Consider the following 19,604-nt stretch of genomic DNA (forward strand, 5'->3'; position numbering starts at 1 on the left):
ACGTTAGTACATATAAATATTTTGTTTGGACGAACACGGTTGGAACAAGACAATTGTTGTGTTTTTTTTTTTGTTTCTTCTTCCTCTTCATAATCGTAATATATTGTATGGCGCTACAGTCAATAGATTCGGGAATATTGACATTTATAAAGTGACTTTATAAATATGCAAGGGAGCTTATAAACACAACCTCTTGTCCCTCTGTTTTAAATGACTTTGGAACAAATTGAATTTTCGCATAGTTTAGCCCAGAGCAATATGGTTTTGTGGGGTCTGTTGGGACTTTGCGCAGACACTCCTTAAATTCATCAAAAGAAGTCCACAATTCGCGAAAATTTTGTTTATAAGTAACTTTCGGCATTTTCTCAAACTTTATATCGCTCAATATCGCTATAGTATGACCAAATGTTAATAACGAAATATAACCATAAATTTAGGCACAAAATACCAGAAGTCACCGAGAAATATTATTTTAGTTTGATGTGCCCCTTTAAATGGTCATAAAAATACTTTATAATCTAAATCGAACTTAGCCGGCTCGAGGTCAATCTTACAAAAGAAGATTATTTCGAAGGCAACACACAAAAAGGTGAGCAGGTTGTCTGTATAGCTATTTCAAGAACTACCAAGTTCTATCATCAGCAGACTTTGCTAAACAACTCTTTGGTATTGTAGGCTTCGCCAACTTTTTTCGCTTCATTTAGTTGCAATGCAATTCCCAACTAGTTTTAGCGTTCAAGACATGGTATGGCTATTGCGATTCTGGAGTTCTTTAGCAAAGTCTGCTGCTTTATGGCGTCAGAAACGTTTATTTCTGTGTGTTACAAACATCTGACCAATTTTATAATACCCTCTGCAAGGGTATAACAACATTTTTTCAAAAGAACAAAAAATTATGAAATGAATAAATTTCGATTAAACACGACATTCAATTACAAAATACAATGAAAACAATGCAAATAAAATGAAAGACTTACCTGTTTTGAAAGAATTAACATAAATGTATCGCAATTCAAAAATAATATACATCAAATATAGGCCTTCGCGATCGTCTACAGCGCCGGTGGACGGGTGAAGAGCTTGTTTCTCTTGAACCTCTCTTAAGTCTGCTTTGGCATTGCGTGCGTTAGATCACCAACCCTAGTCTGCGGACTAGGTGCGCAAAAAAAATGTTTTCTTAGCACAGGACAAGAACTGAAAACACTTTTCGTTTACCACTTTTTTATAAAGACAAAAATTGATACTTTCACATTTTCACTTCATCGCCCAGACCCAGAGGACCAGCCAAACCGCGCCGGTTTTGAAAACATATTATGAGATAATATTGGAAATATCGTCAGAAAAAAGTAGTATATAGTACAGTAGAATACGGTTATAACGATGCTCAAGGGACCGACGATTTTCGTCGTTATATCCAGAAGACGTACTATCCGGAAGCAGCAAAAATAATTGTTTTTTATTTTTTATGGTTGCGATGTTTGTAATAAGGTTTTATATAGCACAAAATATATTTTTATTAAAAACAAAAACTTCATAAATTTGCACTCGATGAAGATTCGTACGACGCGTCGTTATAACCGGTTGAACTGTGAAAAATATCGTCGCTATAAGGGGTTCGTCGTTATAAGCGGAGACGTACCAACCGGAGACCAACCAAGTCTTCGAACTTTAATCGCTTTAACCGGACGGACGTTATAACAGTTTATAACGTTTACCGTGCAGCATCTTTAAAGTATAACGACTCCGTAGTCGTCATAACCGGATTCTACTATATATTCATATCCAAATCATTTAACCTCACAAGCACGGTTTGTAACCTTTTTTGGAAGCACAAATATTTATAAATAAACGCAAAAAAACTGAAGTGTTCATCCGAATATATTTATGTATACATATACATGTACATATGTATGTATGCTTATAAACATATTCACATAAATATATCTCCGTCAACTTGACGGACACTGCTACGACTGAGTTGGCGAGGGTCCTCTGTTATCCTTTATGATGATCCGTTGGCATGGTGGAAATATACATAGCAACGTTGGTCCTTGTCAACGCCTTTTTCCAGCTGGAGAAATAGTCGGAAAAAAAATGCCCGGATAAGGTGGAGAAAATACTGTTTTTGCATAGCAATATGTATGTAGATCCACGAGAAAGCTATTTGGCTATCAGTTTTATTATTTTGTATTTATTAATTATAATGATTATTTCTTAAACGACATCTAAAAACAAAATATTCAATTGATATTTTTCTTAATTTGTTGATTATAGCGATCTGTTGGTTGCATAGCTCGCAAATAACTGTCGACCGTTTTTCTTCTTGCGTTCTCGTTGCGAACACAACCGAAAAAGTTCTTACTCTCTCGCTCTGAACAAGAGACTCTTGCTGTCTTGATTTATATTTTCTGTTGAGCTCTTTTCGTTGAGCGCTTTGTATATCGGTCTTTCAATGAGCAGTGCATAAAGAGCGAAACGAGAAACGCTCGCACGATGTGAGTCAACAAAAGACCGATTGACCGAAAAACTCAACGCAAACGGTCTTCACATTTATTTTTGTTGTTGTGAAAAATAAACATAATTTTTTGATTTTTTCAATTTAAATTTTTAACTTAAATTTATTTTAAAATTTTTTGGTCTTTTTTTCATATTTTTTTTAGAAAACCATATTTTATTTCATTTTGATTTCATATTCCATTTAGAGCTATAGTTAGTTAACAAAAGAGTTTAAACTATTCATACTTAATTTTTAGGAATATTTTTCATACATTATGTGTTCAGCTTAATGACAAGTAAGGCGTTCAGATTTTCTGCGCTAATCGAACTTCTTCGTTCACTTAATATAAAGTGTAGGGCTGAGAATGCCCGTTCGACCGAAACTTGCGTTGCAGGTGTAGCCAACACAACCTGCGCTAGTGCACTTAGATGAGGAAACTTAAGCTGCAAGTCGTTAAAAAATTCCAATATATTTGAATTCAATGGCAATCGACCATATGTAACGTCAAAATTTTCGATGTCAGCATAAATTTTGACAAGTTTTGCAGAAACAGGGTCTTTTTTGTTTTCTGAAACTGTCTGAAAATCGTCCAAAAATGCCGAGAATAGCGACTTCTCTTCAGATGATGATGCTGTCGATAAAATTGATGAAAATGAGGATTCAAACATCTCTTCCCGCACTTTCGAACTTCCCGGACTTTCGAGCTCTGGAACATTTTGTGTTTGTGCCTTAAATAATAAATTAATGATAAGTATGAAATGTTTTTTGGATTTTAGTTTAGTACAAGTATTAGTTTTTGACGAAGACAGTTTTAATTATAAACATAGTTTCTCAAAATTACAACATAAACAAAACAGGACCCCAATTTCAAACATTCTACGACATACAGCTTACTTGTTTCAACTCAAATATGCGAAAATCTATTTTTTTTAAATTAACCTTTGCTAACGATTTCTGATAGCTCGTCAACATGCAATTAACCCGAGGATCCAAGTAAATGGCTGCCAAAAAGCTTCATTTTCTAATAATTTACTTTCCCTTATTTTGATCTGTGCCGATAGTTTTTTTTTAATCAAATTGTGGCTATTCTCGCATTTCAATTTTAGTTCCATCCATACTACGAAGAATTCACTATAAACTAAATTTTTGTCTTGTAGCTTTAGGGTTGCCTGGTATGTGTCACTGAAAGCGTCAATGTACGTATCCATCCAATCCCAATCGGCATCTACACAAATACAAGACTGCGTGGCCAAGAAATCCTTTAGGTCCACTAATTTTTTTAGCATTAAATAGGTCGAATTCCACCTTGTAACAACGTCGAGCGATGGTATGTTTCTTTTGTTTTCAATTAGGATACGTCTGCATAGATTTTATAAATACATAGTATGTATACATATGTACATATATATAAAAAACTAATTATTACTTACCTATATGTTTCGGTGCGCAGCGATTTGCATAATGTGCGACAGGAACTTATTTTATCGGCGATCTCCTTTGTCTTGTTCACATCGAATACGCAGAGTTGCAGAGTGTGTGCTGCACATCTCACAAGGTGTATATTAGCAAGTTCAATAGTGTCCAGTTCATTCAGAACATTCTCACTTTCTTTGTCGTCTTGAAAAAGGGATTCCTCTGTGGCTTCATTTAACACTTGGGCGGCTTTTATCATGTTTCGCCCATTATCCGATGTAATGCTGTGTGCATTAATATGAAAATTCTTTAAAAAGTGACATACATATATCGAAATTGTATGTAGTCAAATTTTTACCTGTAGATTTGATCTAATGATATTCCATAATCATCCAAGATTTCCAGAATTTTCTTCTTTATGTATATTCCAGTGTGAGATTCCCCGAGCTCAATCATGCCTAAAGTCTTTACAATGATCTCGGTTTTAGTCAGGCTTGCGTGGACCATTTGCAGATTTATTCCTAGAATGGCTTTATCCATTCTGGTGGCAACATCTATTTTCAGCGACACAAGCTTTCCCTTCACGAGAGCCCTTATGTTTTCTTTGACAAGCTGCTCTTTGACTGACACAAAGTTCATAATATTTCGAGACGTTACAGGGTTCATGCCAAGTGCATTATATATTGGATCCATTATTTCTTTGAACCCTTCACTGTCTAGAAATATAAATGGTTTTCCGTCCGTGGTTACTATTTTAATCAAAGAAGAAACAATTGCTTCTTCGCTTGTTGGATAGGATATTCTTCGTTTCTCTTCACTTTTGGTTGATTTTGAATCTTCAGAATAGTTCCACTCGTTGAAAATGTCCATATGTTTCGTTGTTAAATGCCGTCGTAAGTTTGTTGAGTGATTGCCGGACAATTTAATACCGCAAACATTACAAATTGACTTTTTCTCTTCCAAATTAAATTTAAAGAATTGGTGCACTTTTTTATTCAACTCTCTTCCCATTTTGCACAACAAATTTTTCACAACTTTACACACTCAATTCACAATCGCAATTAATAAATGTATTCGTCTGCACAGACGCTTAACGATTTGCTTGCCTATGCGTGTGAATGTATACCAATACATACGCAAAAGACTTTTTGCTTGATTGAACACGACGAAACGGTCTTGGAACAACCAGAACAAAACAGTACAGAAAAAACGGTTTCGCTCCGAGCGCGAGCGAGCTCATTTAAGAACCGAAAAATCGGTTGCTCGCTGAGTCTTTTCGTAGAATGTCGGGAAAAGACACTTATTTACAGACAACGAGAAACGGTCGACAGTTATTTGCAAGCTATGGTTGGTTGTTTGTGGTACGTTTAGCCGGCTCGATGTCAATTTTTTGTTTAAATGAAAAACAGTTGTTTTTGTATTCTTTTCCGATATATTTCGGCTACTCATCGGCGGTCGTCTTCAAGGCAACTATAAACAATATTGAATTGTGATTATCATACATTAATTTAACAACAGGATACACCTACTTATTTTTACACGTATAAATTCGCGCAGTTGTCTGTATCTACCTTATAATTAAGTCTTATATTTGTCGGTGTATTTTTTATGTGCAGCATCTTTAAAGTATAACGTTTGTTGCAATGTTGTTCTTGGTTTATTATGTTTGCTGCTGGACGAAAATGATTTTAAAACAGGGGTAGGCACAAAGAGAGCCAATGAAAATTGTCAATGTACATATGTGTGTGCTTTACACTTCGCGAAATGAAAAATGAACCATATTTGCCTCAATCGCTCAAACGAGCGAACCCGTCGATTTGATACAAGAAAATAAATAGGGAAAACAACCCCACAATTCATTTTTTCATGTGCATCTTTCCAGACCTCGTCATGAGCAGCGCTGCATGATGAGGACAAAACAGGACAAAAAGCAAGTCTACGGGACCACCTTGTACTTATTTCACCATGTGCAAAACGATCAAATGCCGAAGAAAAGTGCCCGCACGGGCCACGGGTGCCTATCCCTGTCTTAAAGACAAAGAAAAACAAGAGGAAGCACGCACAAAATTCTCCTTATTAATAAAAGACCACAAAACATCTAACAAAGAAGACGCAGCTGATCGTGCAACACAGTGGAACAAACAAGGAAATTTCTTAGACAGAATGATGACATATTTATTTTACCTTCAGTTAAAGGAAATAAGACAGTTGCAATGGATAAGACTGAGTATGACAACAAAAATGGATAGTATACTTAACAATTTAAATACATATAGAACTTTAAGGAAGCTAGACGAAGATGAAAAATTGATATCATTTGACGTAGTCTCACTTTTTCCAAGCATTCCAATAGAATTGGCACTTGACACTATTAGGGAAAAATGGATAAAAATAAAAGCGCACACTAACATTCCAAAATGAACATTCATGGAAATGTCACGTTTTTGTATACAAGAGAACAGATATTTTAGATACAAGCACAACATATACACACAACTAAAATGAATGCCTATGGGATCATCAGCGTCACCAATAATAGCCGACATAATTATGGAAGAACTCCTAGATAAAATGATGAAAACACTACAACGACCACCTAGAATTTTGACGAAATACGTCATCTACATATTTTTGCCATAATTAAAGAAGGCGAGATTCAAAACACACTTGACAACCTAAATTCATTTGACAGAAACCTAAAGTTTACAATAGAGTTAGAAAATGACAACAAATTGACGTATCTAGACCCAAAAATACACAGACGAGCTAAAATTAAAATGGTACAAAAACCAACAGCATCAGGACGAATCATGAACTTCAACTCCAAACAACCGAAGTCGATGATAATAAATACAGCAAGAGGTTGTATACAACGGATACTTAACATATCGGACCCAATTTTTCCTGAAGAAACAAAGGAAGAAATAAGACGAATTTCAAAGGATAATGACTTTCCAAACCACACCATAAGGACTTCACTAAAAACTCACAATAAGAAAACAAATAGAGAAACCACGACAAAATGCTTTATGTCCGTCACATATGTACATACATATGTCACACAACTGTCGGAAAGATCGGCAAACTCGGATTGCTACGACACAGAACAAATACAGATCGCACACAAACCCAACAACACGTTACGGAGTATATTCAACAGGACAACAAGCAAGATTGATACAATGGACAAGAGAAACGTAGTATATAAAATACCGTGCAACGGGACTAATGAAGAAAACTGTGATAAAATGTATATAGGGACAACCCAATCGAGGCTAAAAACTAGACTATCACAACATAGATCTGACTATAAACTTCGTCAACACTACAATGTACAAAAAACGGCACTTATGGCCCACTGTGCCGCCAGTGGACATTTCCCAAATTTTGACGAATTAAACATAATAGACCAAGAACAACATTACAACAAACGTTACACTTTGGAGATGCTGCACATAATAAATAACCCGACAAATATAAGACTTAATTATAAGGTAGATATAGACAACTGCGCGCATTTATACGTTTAAAAATAAGTAGGTGTATCCTGTTGTTAAATTAATGTATGATTTATATATTTAGCGGACGTTGACGATACTATGCGCAGTACGTTCAAGTGGCCCCTACGACACCAGGACAAAGCCTGTTACGCGCGAGCCCAAGCAGATAACTGCCCACCTCCCACCCGACCGACCGAGGGGTGCAGCCGTATAACGCACGGCACGAATCGCGTGGACAAAATTCACAATAGAAAAGACAGACAAACAAATAATACTATAGCTATCTATTAACTAAATGGGATAGGATAGATGTTTTAAGCATATTAATAGAAAACTCTGAGCCGATTACAGGGAATAGAAGGTTGTAATCAGAGCAGAGGACCCTAAAAGGTTCATACATAGCATAGTTAGAAGAACAACGACTAAGGGATAAAGGTATCAAAGGATGTCTACTCCGTCTACATGGTACCGACAGATTCACCTGAGCTAATAACTCAGGCGAGTCGATATCACCAATTAGGAGCTTATGCATAAAAATGACACCAAGCATAATTTTACGGTTAGTTAGGGACGGAAGGTTAATCAAGAGAAGTCTACTAGAATACGAAGGCAAATTGACATTGCGATCCCAGCTTAAGCCACGAAGAGCAAATAGCAAGAACTGCTTTTGAACGGATTCTAGTCTAATCTGGTGCGACTCATATTGAAGTGACCAAATGCAAGATCCATACTCTAAAATAGGACGGACAAGCGAAGTAAAAAGAACTTTAGTTGTATAGGGGTCATCAAATTCTTTTGACCATCTTTTAATGAAACCCAGGACACTCATGGCCTTTGCGACCGTGGTGGAAATATGGGTGTTAAAATTTAACTTATGGTCCAAATCATTCATATTATTTAGACGTTCTAAAGGGCTGTTGTTTAGAAAATAAGTGACCAGTTGGGGAGAGTTACGAAAAAAAGTCATTACCTTACATTTGGTAGTGTTAAGATTTAGTAGATTAAACTGGCACCAGGATTGAAAGTTTTTAAGATCAGCTTGTAGCCGACTAAATGAATCTGTATCTTTATAAGTAATACAAAGCTTGATATCGTCAGCATACATAAGCACACGCGAATGAACAATGACTGATGGAAGATCATTAATAAATAGTGTGAAGAGCAGGGGGCCAAGATGACTACCTTGAGGTACACCAGAAGTCACAGGAATGGAAACGGAAAAAGAAGACTTAAAAAGTACCTTCTGTTTTCTATTTGTTAAATATTCTCGAACCCAAGAAAGGAAAAGGGGTGGAAACCCAATGTCGCTCAGCTTAGAAAGTAATAGGGTATGATTAACGGAATCAAAGGCTTTGCTGAAGTCAGTGTATATGACATCAGTTTGTTTACCATTTTTGAACCCCTTGATAATTATTGATGTAAATTCTAAAAGGTTAGTGGTTGTAGATCTACGATTCACAAACCCATGTTGGGATGGCGAAATAATAGAGCTGCAAAAATGTTGCAATTGAGAAGTTATAATTTTCTCAAAAGCTTTCGGAATAGCGGACAATTTTGAGATACCCCTATAGTTAGAGGCTTCGGATTTTTTGCCATTTTTATGCAGAGGAATAATATACAACTCCTTCCAAATAGATGGAAAAGAGGAAGATTCTACAGACAATAGAAACAATTTTAAAATGGGTTTACATAATGCGTTTGCACAGAACCTGAGTACACATCCAGGAAGACCGTCTGGCCCCGGAGAATAAACAGGTTTAACTAATTTAAGTTCGCTAAGAATAGAACTTTCATCAATCACTGGATTGAAAATGCAATTAGCCTTTTTTAAATGATAAGGATACGGACTTGCTCGATATTCCGTTGAGGAATAAGTTGTTTTGAAAAAACTCGCAAACATATCGGCAATTGCCTGATCAGTGCTCGCTTTTTTATTTTGAAAAGACAAAAAAGATGGGTGCACAGAGGTCTTACGTTTAGAATTAACAAAATTATAAAATTGTTTAGGGTCAGAAGAAAACTGAAGCTTACACCGCTGAAGATAATTCTTATAGCATTGTGTATTAAGCATCATGAATTTTGAACGAGCGACTGTATACAGAGCATAATCTGATGAACGACGTGTTTTTTGAAACTTCTTATAATATCGTGTCTTCACATTTTTCAAATTGGATAGCTCGCGAGAGAACCAGGGAGGTTTGTTAAGCCGCTCCAGCCTACCAAGAGGCACACAAATATCAAAGAGTGAATTCAGAGTATCATAGAAAAAACGAACAGCCGAGTTCATATCACTACAATTGTACAGATAAGACCAATCTGTAGTAGCAATGTTTTCATTAAGGCTGGCAAAGTCAGTCTTACGAAAGCACCTAGTTAGAGGTAACTCATTTGAACCAAGTAATGGTGAAAGCAAGGGCAAATCAATTTTTAAATTTAATGTAGGATGAAATTTGTCTTCTGGAAGAACAAATGGTTCGATCCTAGAAACCTCACAATAAAAAGAATCCAATACAAAAATAAGATCTAACGATTTTCCATTAGAATTTAAGACATGATTGACTTGGGATAAAGATAAGCCTAGAAGGCCATCAATAAAGTCATGTGACAAAGAGGGCAGCAACGTGGTAGATTCATCTGTTAGTGACCATGCTAAAGCGGGTAAATTAAAATCACCTACAACTATGAGCATGTCTTGACTCGAAACTAAAGAGGAGACAAACTGAATTGCCTCTAAATGATTTAAATATACCACCATGTCTGACAATGGTGGAATATAGGAACAAGTAATGAAAGCATTAAAAGATTTAAAATTTACTTTAACACCGACAAACTCAATCTCCTGGGTACTAGAAAATTGAATCATTTCAGATGATAAAGCAGCATCAACAGCTATCAGAACGCCACCAGGTGGTGGTGCGAGAAATCCGGTCACGTCTGAAAATAGAAAAGTTTGTGGAAAAAAACCGATGCATCAGCAATATCAGGTTTTAGCCACGTCTCTGTGAAAGCTAGATTGTTATGCTCAAAAGAAAGACTATCTACATAGAGATTAGGAAATTTAGATTTCAGTCCTCTAACGTTCTGGTAACCCAGGTTAAGGGACGAAGCTAGTTTTTTGACACACCAGCATATGCTGATGTGGCAGGAATAGTATTAGTTGTTGTTGTAGGCAAGCGAATCGGTTGCCGATTTTTCTTTTTTACAGTAATCACAATTCAATATTGTTTATAGTTGCCTTGAAGACGACACCGATGAGTGGCCGAAATATATCGGAAAAGAATACAAAAACAACTGTTTTTAATTTTTATACCATACACCCATAGGGTGAAATGGTATATTAAAGTCGCCAAAATGTATGTAACAGGCAGAAGGAAGCATCTCCGACCCCACAAAGTATATATATTCTTGATCAGGATCAAAAACCGAGTCGATCTAGCCATGTCCGTCTGTCCGTCCGTCCGTCCGTCCGTCCGTATGAACACCTAGATCTCGGAGACTATAAGAGCTAGAGCCACCAAATTTGGTATGCAGTCTCGTGTAGTATGTACGCTTATCGAGTTTGTTTCAAATTTTTGCCACGCCCCCTTCCGCCCCCAGAATTTACATAAAACTGTTTTTCTTAAAAAGTATAGCAGATAGAAACATCAAATTTGGTTTATACAGTGAAACCTCGATATAACGAACTTCGTTATAACGAAAAACCCAATATAACGAATTTTTTGTTAAGTCCCTTGAAAGGACTAAGGTTTTACATTTCAGTACCTATAGCGAATCAATAGATATAACGAATAATTTTGCGATCCCCCTCAGATTCGTTATATCGAGGTTTCACTGTATACTCGTTTAGTTAGCGCGCAGAAAATAATTGTTTCAACTTTTTGCCACGCCCCCTTCCGCCCCCAGAATTTACATAAAACTGTTTTTCTTAAAAAGTATAGCAGATAGAAACATCAAATTTGGTTTATATACTCGTTTAGTTAGCGCGCAGAAAATAATTGTTCCAACTTTTTGCCACGCCCCCTTCCGCCCCCGGAATTTACATAACTCTGATTTTCTTAAAAACTATGAAAGCTACCGACATTAAATTTGGTATGTAAGTTAGCGCAGATATTGACTATTTAAAAATTTTGCCACGCCCATTTCCGCCCCCGAAAATTAAACAAAACTGATTTTCTCGAAAACTAACAAAGCTAAACTCACCAAATTTAGTATGTATATTGGCTTGGTATGCGCGCAGAATACATATATTTTAATATGTTGCCACGCCCACTTCCGCCTCCATAATTTAGAAAAAACCGATTAGCTCTTGCAATTTTTTGACCATCGCGATCAAATTTGGCAGACTAATCAATCTTATCTATTTTTAATTTTCAAACTACCAAATTTGATTGAATAGAAACATACAAAATATACGTATGAACGTATTTTGCTACGCGATCCATAAGGGCAGAATTGGCCGTTGGCTAGTGGCGGCGCTAGAGTGCTTGTGTGTTTGTAGAGTGAGCGAGATATGATGGTATGAGGCATGTTAAAATAATTTAGTAGACATACATTTGGTTTTCGAAATTCTAAATATTTGTTTCACCTGGTGTATGGTATACCCAAGTCGGCGAGACGACTTACTTACTTCATTATTTTTTCATTTAAATTTTTCTTAATTTTATAACAACGGAATTGACAATATGGATGGATTAGTAGATGCAAGCCAATCTCTAGTCGGACCTGCTTTCAACAACCGTTAATATATCCTTTTCACATAAACAACTGTGCAACTGAATAAAAAGTAAGTCAGTGAACTTGTTCATCAAAATGAGTCGTTAAGCCCAACACTAATTTCGAACACTGATGTAGTAGTCCGCTGGCAGCAATGTCGGCATATACATATGTATATTCTTGATCGCCATAAAAAGCTGAGTCGATGTAGCCATGTCCGTCCGTCTGCCCGTAGGTGCAAATGAACTTCACACCTCCATTGGGACCAAAACTAGGTATTTAAGCTGTCTATAACCTAAGTAAGATAAAGTATGGAAATCCCACGGATAGGCCAAATATATCATTTGGTGCTATACGAAAAATAGGTGAAGGAGTTGGAGTATTTTTATAGAATTTATATAAAACATCATTGCCCCAAATTTCAAGTTACAGTCAGTATAAACTAGTACTACTTAACACTTGCCAACATTTTTGAGGTCAAGAATAAGTGTTTTAAGCCCCCAGGGTGATCCGTCCTACAAACAGGCAAAAAATGGATCTGTGTTGGATTGTAATCGATTTCTGTGACACCCTTAACAAATTTAACTGCCTTTTTTTGGTGCATGGTATACGAAAGTCGTTCAAACGATTTACTTACTTATTTGAAATTCAAATCCTTGAGAACATATTTACATACATTGACCGGTTTTATTTATTGTTTATTTATTTTCTTTTGTAATATTAATAATATGTTTAGTAGTACGTGGGTACATTTATAGTATAATCATTTAATGTATTAATAATATACGCATATATAGGCAACACAATCTCATTTAAATACTAGTTATTAATGTTCACTGCTAATTATTTTTAAATCAAATAAATTTAACTTTTTTCATATCTTAAGTTATTTGGTATACAAATTAAGCTATTACATAAATCTCAAATTTTGGGTTAATTAAAAACAATTAAAAAAGTTGTGTTGGTAGATTGTAACAATTTTCACTTCTTGATAATGAAAACAAGCATTGTCCCGTTTTCCCATTTTTTGGATTACTTACGAATGTATATAAATTCATATTAAATGAAGCAGCCAAATAGAAAAGGCGGTTTAGCTTTGTTTTCTGCTGCTGAATAATTCATATGTATTAGGTAATCTGAAATCCTCTACAAAAGAATTCAAACTCATACGGATCTGTAGTAGATTTAAAATAAATTTCCGTGAACCGACAACGACAACAAAATTCGAATTGGCCAAAACATACAGACCCAGAATTCAAAGGGGATAAAAAGATACAGTTTCATAATAAGCTTCTGAAGTTTGCTTTCGTCATTATGCCAAGTAGTGATTCAGACTTCTAATGATTTTATGATCCACAGATGGCAAAAAATATCAAACTTTCACCCATTCAATAATATCCTTAAATCCTTAAAGTATACATTTTGATCTAAGACTGCTCATACCTGGATACGCCCTTGAATGTTCCACGGTGTAATATTTCAATATTTCACACAGCAATAGCAAAAGCAAATATGATTGATCTGCCATTTGTGGCCCTAGAAATCGCACAAATTATGAGAGCAGAGCAAAGCAGAATACTTTTTGTTTTTTGAGCTGACCTAAGCTTAGTCATTTCGGAAAATATTGCTTTTTAAATCAGCCGCAACGTATCCACATAAACCACTTGCCGCAAGTGTTAACGTATTTACACATTAGCAATTTACGTATCTCGACATAGGTCCAAGAGCATGCGAGATATTTGCTGTCTCATTCAAACACATTTTTGCTTTTAGGCCGATTTCTATAAGTTACAGTGGTCCAAAGGGTCTAGTAGACACTGAGTAGCATGGTGAGACCTCTCTTCCATTTTAGATAAAGGCAACCACAACCACCCAAAAAAAAATTGGTTTCAGGTTAATCGGAGAACTGATTATGGGAATTTGCAATTTTTGTATTTATCTGTAAATACAAATAGTTTAGGAGCATTAAAAAACGTAATTAAGGCAGCTTACGTGTTAACCATGGAATGAGATACGAGAACGAATATTTGTATTAACAATTATGTCACAATAGTATAGCAACGAATGTAAAAAAATCTGTATTTCAAAATTAATGGTATTAAATGAACCACTATGGAATATTTCTTTCTTAATAATACTATGTTGTAATTTTTAAAATAAACTTCGTACTAAAATACTTTTTTTCCTGAAATACGAAAGAAAGTTAATTGAATTTGCAGCCCAATGCGATATTGCTTTAATTGCACAATGTTCACTCATAAAATTTGCGCACATTTTTAAGACCAAAAATCTGTAGATATGGAAATAACACATACATTATGATAATTTTTTTTTTTCAATTTATGTGTATACGTATTTGCACACTCATCGACACTAACTTTTTCGCATAAAGGTCATAGAATAATAAAAATATTAATTGTTAAGAACAATAGAGTGGTCCAATCCAAGGGGGTAGCCTGGTACGAGCAGGGAAGAGCAGCTGCCCTCTAGAGCGTTAAATTTTGTAGGAATTCAAATTAAAATGTATTAAAAATATTAAAGAAGCTAACTTCGGCATAGGCGATATGCGTATGATAGTAAATTGCAAAAGCGAGCTCCTTTTTATAACATAAGCATAATTCAAGGAAGTAAGTAGTTCTCGCTGACTTCGGTATACCATGCGTCAAGTAAAAAAAGAGTATATTTAAAGTTCAAGAACCCAATGTTTATAATTAATTTGTGCGTTGCAAAAGTTGGATGGACATGGCTAAATCAAATCAGCTGTTGATGCAGATCAAGAATAAATATACTTTATGGGGTCGGAAAAGCATCCTTCTGCCTGTTACATATATTTTGGGGACTTTATTTCAAGGCGTAAAAACCATATTAATAATTATAAGCATAATTATAGAATTTTTTTACTCAGAGCGTAAGCTCTAGGAATGACTTCAATTGTCAAGTCGTTGACTCACGACCCTCTAATTTATCATGCGGCTTAATTGAATGGGTTTAAACTATATAGCTTGCATTATGTGTTTGATTTCAGCTTCTAAGCCGTGATCACTGCTTATTTGGAACCTTTAGTTCGAAAGGGTACTTTCACTTTTTTCTACTCGACTGCAATATTTTTCCTCATCTAAATGTATACATGTATGTTTGACAACTTTAACATTAACATTTGTTCGTCAAGGGAATATTAAGTAGTTCAATATTTTGCTATTCTTAAATTTTAAGACATTCATTTTGATAAAATTAATTCTAAATGAATAAACTAACAAAATTGGCTGTACTCAAAATGTTTTTCAATTATATTAAATTATATGAATATTATGTTTATTCAAAAAAATTGTGCATTATTTAATCTGGCTCAAATTTTTACTCCAGCGTTGCTAAAATTAGAAATTTGATTTCGTGAATGCTAGATTTTGATCAATTGATTACTTAGAATGCGAAATACGAAAAATGGAATATTTTTTAAGTCCACTACACACGTAGTAGTGTGGGTCGACACATTCATTTATGAAACTTAAAAGCTGGTGTTTGTCTCATATGCAAAAGTCCTTTTCTTTTAGTTGAGTAACTTTATGTTACTACAGGTATATGAATGGACAGACAATTTGAAATTATTAAAAGCCTGGTTAAAGGTTTTATCAAAACTGCGTACTTTAAGTATTCATTCTTATCGAATAAATATAATGAAAATGGTCCAAATTAGGAATATTCCTTGTGTAATTTGTTTTCTTGCTAATTGACTACTTTTCACAAAAAAAATTATATTATTTAATCCCCCCAGTTGGCAAAACGAAACATAAAGTCGGTTAATGATCAAGCAATCTTTAAATTAATAGCATATGATATTTATGTTTGTGATTAAAATGCAAAAAATTGTCATATTAACATTTGTTTTTCAAATAAAAGCTGAATTTTATAGTCTCAATCCGATTGCATGCTTCTTGGACAATGTAGAAAAATGTTCAACTGAATACTTTTTAGATTGATTTATTCCCCAATTAAATGTTTTTTTTTTCTACTATAGATAGTTCTTCGAGTTGGCACAGTAAATTATTGGAGTTATGGGATCATAATAACATGACAATAATTAATTAAGAACGAAATACAAACAAATCTTTCGAAGTGATAACTGTCTAGATAAGGACAGTGGAGAGGCGCGCTCACTCTCTCTATGCCCCCTCATCTCATCTGTCTCCTGACTCAACCGATTGTCTATACATAACAAAATTATTCTTGCTTTGTTTCATTTAAATTTCTCTTTAATTTATTCTTCGATTGCGCTCGGTGTCTCAATTGACTCCAAATTTGGCATTTTTAATACATTTTGAACCCCAGGGCCCTGAAAATTTGTATCATTTGAGAAAAACAAAATCAATGACGGAATTTCGTTAAATCTTACTAGTAAATTTTCTTGCATCAGTGAACCAAACGCTTGAATAATAAATTTTACCAGTTAAGATTTAATTTTAATGCTATATTTTTCTTAGTTTCGAATTTCTTCCAAATGTGTATGATGCATAAAATTTGAAAAAGGTTTGACGCTTAGTTCTATGGATCCATAATATTATTTTGAACTGGATAGCATATTTTGAGGTATGAGTTTTAAACTAAAGGACCTTAATGAATTTAGACTGCGCAAAATAATGTTTAAGTCTGCAAAGTTTATGCTGTTTCGGGCCCCAGTAGTCCAAGAAAACTTAAACCTAATATTAACTCATGACGTTATCACGAAAAGTGCTCGTTCAAAAACTGTCATTACAGACAACGTATGTATTCTTTATATTTCTCTTAGCTAGTTTAAATATTAGTCAAACACAATAACTCTAACAAAAGCTAATTTCTGTTTGTTGATGTAAACAGAAATCTAATGAAAATGAATCTAAATAATTGGGTAAAAGTAGTCGCTTGTTAATTTTGTGTTTTGTTTTTAAATACACCCAACTTTTATAAATCCTATTTATAAACCAATAATAATTATAAAATTATGCATACTTATAAATATAAGGTTATTTAAAAAGTTTATAACAACTTATTATTAGGCGGGTACAGCAATATAGTGTATAGATAAGATATGTACAGCTTAAACGAAGGACAGAAATAGCGAGCGTATAAAACATAGCAAAAGGCAGCAATAGATAACTGCAACAACTGAAGATTAACCAAAATAGAAGGCACAGGAAAGAAGAAACACAATAACAAAAAACAAAATAAATTAAAAAAAATAATAGAATGAAATTAAAAATAAAAATGACAAAAAAAATGCAGAAATCGGAATGGTTTTAACTCAAATTAGTACAAAGGGCGCTTACTTCGCAACCTCGCCTGAACTAGTGCCCGGTGTGGCTGATAAAGCCATTTTGGAGAGCGTCGCTAAGGAACGTTTTGGAAATGTATTAGTGCCATCCGATGGATCCGAGAACAGTTTACGGAAACTACAAAGAAAAAAGCATTAGGACTTTTGCAAATTGTACTACTACTTTGAACATTGATTTAATGCTTCGACGTAAAGAGAGCCGAAAAAAGTTTGCAAATTATCTTAGAGATCGGTATTTTGGGTGTTTCGAGTGTCCAGATCCCCGGACATATAAACATTCATGCATGACTTACAATTTTCGTATGCCCGACTCCGAACTTTTTTTCCAGGGTGCATCATCTGGCTCATAGGGCAAAGGTCCTTGAACGGGTGCATCATGACCAGGCGGCCTAGCAACAGAACGGTTTGGAATTAACAAAAATTGGTTTTTCTTGATTCATCAACAAAAAATACTGACGTTTCACCCGTAGCGGGTACTTTGAGTTCAACACCATCACCCGGTTCGTCATTTTCATTTTCTTTGTTTTCCACGTGGTCATCTTTAACGCTGTCATCAGAGCTTGAAATTGAACGCAAACGTTTGTCCTTCACTCGGCTTGAAGGCTTCAGTTCGGCCAGTTGCTCATTGAGGCTATCAATTGTAGTAAGTAACTCGTCTCGTTCGCTGATAAGCTCTTTGAGCTCACGTGTCGTGTATCGAGGCCGATTAGGATCATTTTGATCCTCATCATAAGACTGAACCAGATCCTCGTTTTCCTTCTCAGCCAGGCCAAGACGTTTACGCAATTGATTGATTTCCCGAGACTGATCCTGCAGTTGGGCTAAAAAATCAGCTCGCTCTTCACACAAGTTTTTTACCTGAGCTTGCATTAGTTTGTGACGGCGTCTCGTGTCTCGCTCAGAAGCCTTTAGGCGTTCAGCCTGGATATTAAGCTGAAAATGCATTAATCAAATCAATTAAAGAAAACTGGTTAAACTTAAGTGCAACTAAGTTGGGCAATATTGAAGTCCAGATTTTCTGGCGTCCACTTACATGCTCCAGCTCGCTGAACTTGTCTTGCAGTTCGCATTCACGCTGCTTTAGTTCACTTCGTTGTTTGTAAATTTGCTCCTTGAGGCGCTGCAAAACTTGAGTATCTGACAAGCTACTGTGCAACTCATTGTTAGTCATAGAAATAATGCTCTCCGTCAGACTAGCCCCTAAGCCAGAACTTTGTGCTGAAGAAGATTGCAAGTCCTGTGTCTGTTTTACTAGCCGCTTGTTCTCATCCTGCAGCGATGAGACTAAATCAACCAGCTCATTGGTCTCACTGCGCCACTGCTCTTCAATCAATTCTAACTCTTTTTCAAAACGTCGACGAAATTCCGCCTTTTCTAGCTTCTCACTTTCCAGTTGGGCAATTTTGTCACGTAAATCCTGTATGGTAGCATTTTCACGTTCGTTTTTAGTTGCTAAAGCCTCAAGCAATTCTAAAGTATTGATTATCTTGGGCATCAGGACACTGACAGCATCCGTGCCAAAGCGATCCATAATCCGTTCATATTCCTTGCCTATATCTGAGGCCAGATCGTAGACATCCACGACGCCGATATCATCGATGGACGTTAAAACCATTTCGCCCATTTCATTAACATGGAAGCCGGGCATGGAGGGCAGGAGTCTTGCAGCCAAACCAAACAGCTGTGCAGTTTAAAACAAACACACACACACAGAAAAGCAGAAAGTACAATTTCTAGAGCTCTGAGACACAGAATTGGCAATTATTGATTCTGCAACTTCTATTAAATTCACAAAACAAATTGTTGTTTGCAATAATTTTATATTTTCGCAAAAAAAACCCCTGATGTTAAATGAGTAATAAAATGTGCTGCCAGATGTCTTCCACAGTATTATGTTATTCAACACTGTTTCTTAAACTATAAAGCTGCCACTCAAAAAAATTTAGGCGGTTAATTTAAAATGTGATACGGTACTATTAAAAACCACTGTATGATTCTATATAAGGTAGTAGTTTAATATTGAAACTTTAACAGATGTGAGAATATTAACAGAAGCGAATAGTGGATTCAGAAATATGGATTTACTTGGCACAATTCTCTGTCTATTTTAATGACTTTCATTAAAAATTTTTCAACGGTACGTTTAGAACAAACAAAAAAATAGGCGATTTTACTC

The 19,604-nt window shown here is 35.3% G+C and overlaps 1 protein-coding gene across 3 annotated transcripts; it reads right to left on the reverse strand.

Moving 5' to 3' along the window:
• Positions 1 to 1,980: 1,980 nt before the first annotated feature.
• Positions 1,981 to 19,281, reverse strand: LOC6653051 (RILP-like protein homolog). Of its 3 annotated transcripts, none has more exons than XM_023181403.2 (5): positions 18,462 to 19,280; positions 17,886 to 18,361; positions 17,722 to 17,817; positions 17,424 to 17,546; positions 1,981 to 2,071 (listed from the first exon to the last, which is right to left on the reverse strand). In XM_023181403.2, exons 1-5 carry the CDS (start codon positions 19,074 to 19,076, stop codon positions 1,996 to 1,998), a joined length of 1,386 nt encoding a protein of 461 aa, XP_023037171.1. In that variant the 5' UTR covers positions 19,077 to 19,280; the 3' UTR covers positions 1,981 to 1,995. The 3 variants fall into 3 exon arrangements, with proteins under 3 accessions (XP_023037171.1, XP_023037173.1, XP_023037170.1); XM_023181405.2 differs by lacking the exon at positions 1,981 to 2,071 and adding an exon at positions 12,873 to 14,062 and having other exon boundaries at positions 18,462 to 19,279; XM_023181402.2 differs by lacking the exon at positions 1,981 to 2,071 and adding an exon at positions 17,114 to 17,262 and having other exon boundaries at positions 18,462 to 19,281.
• Positions 19,282 to 19,604: the final 323 nt, after the last annotated feature.

The sequence above is a fragment of the Drosophila willistoni genome, assembly GCF_018902025.1.
Source record: "Drosophila willistoni isolate 14030-0811.24 chromosome XL unlocalized genomic scaffold, UCI_dwil_1.1 Seg142, whole genome shotgun sequence".
In the NCBI taxonomy this organism is placed as follows: Eukaryota; Metazoa; Arthropoda; class Insecta; order Diptera; family Drosophilidae; genus Drosophila; species Drosophila willistoni.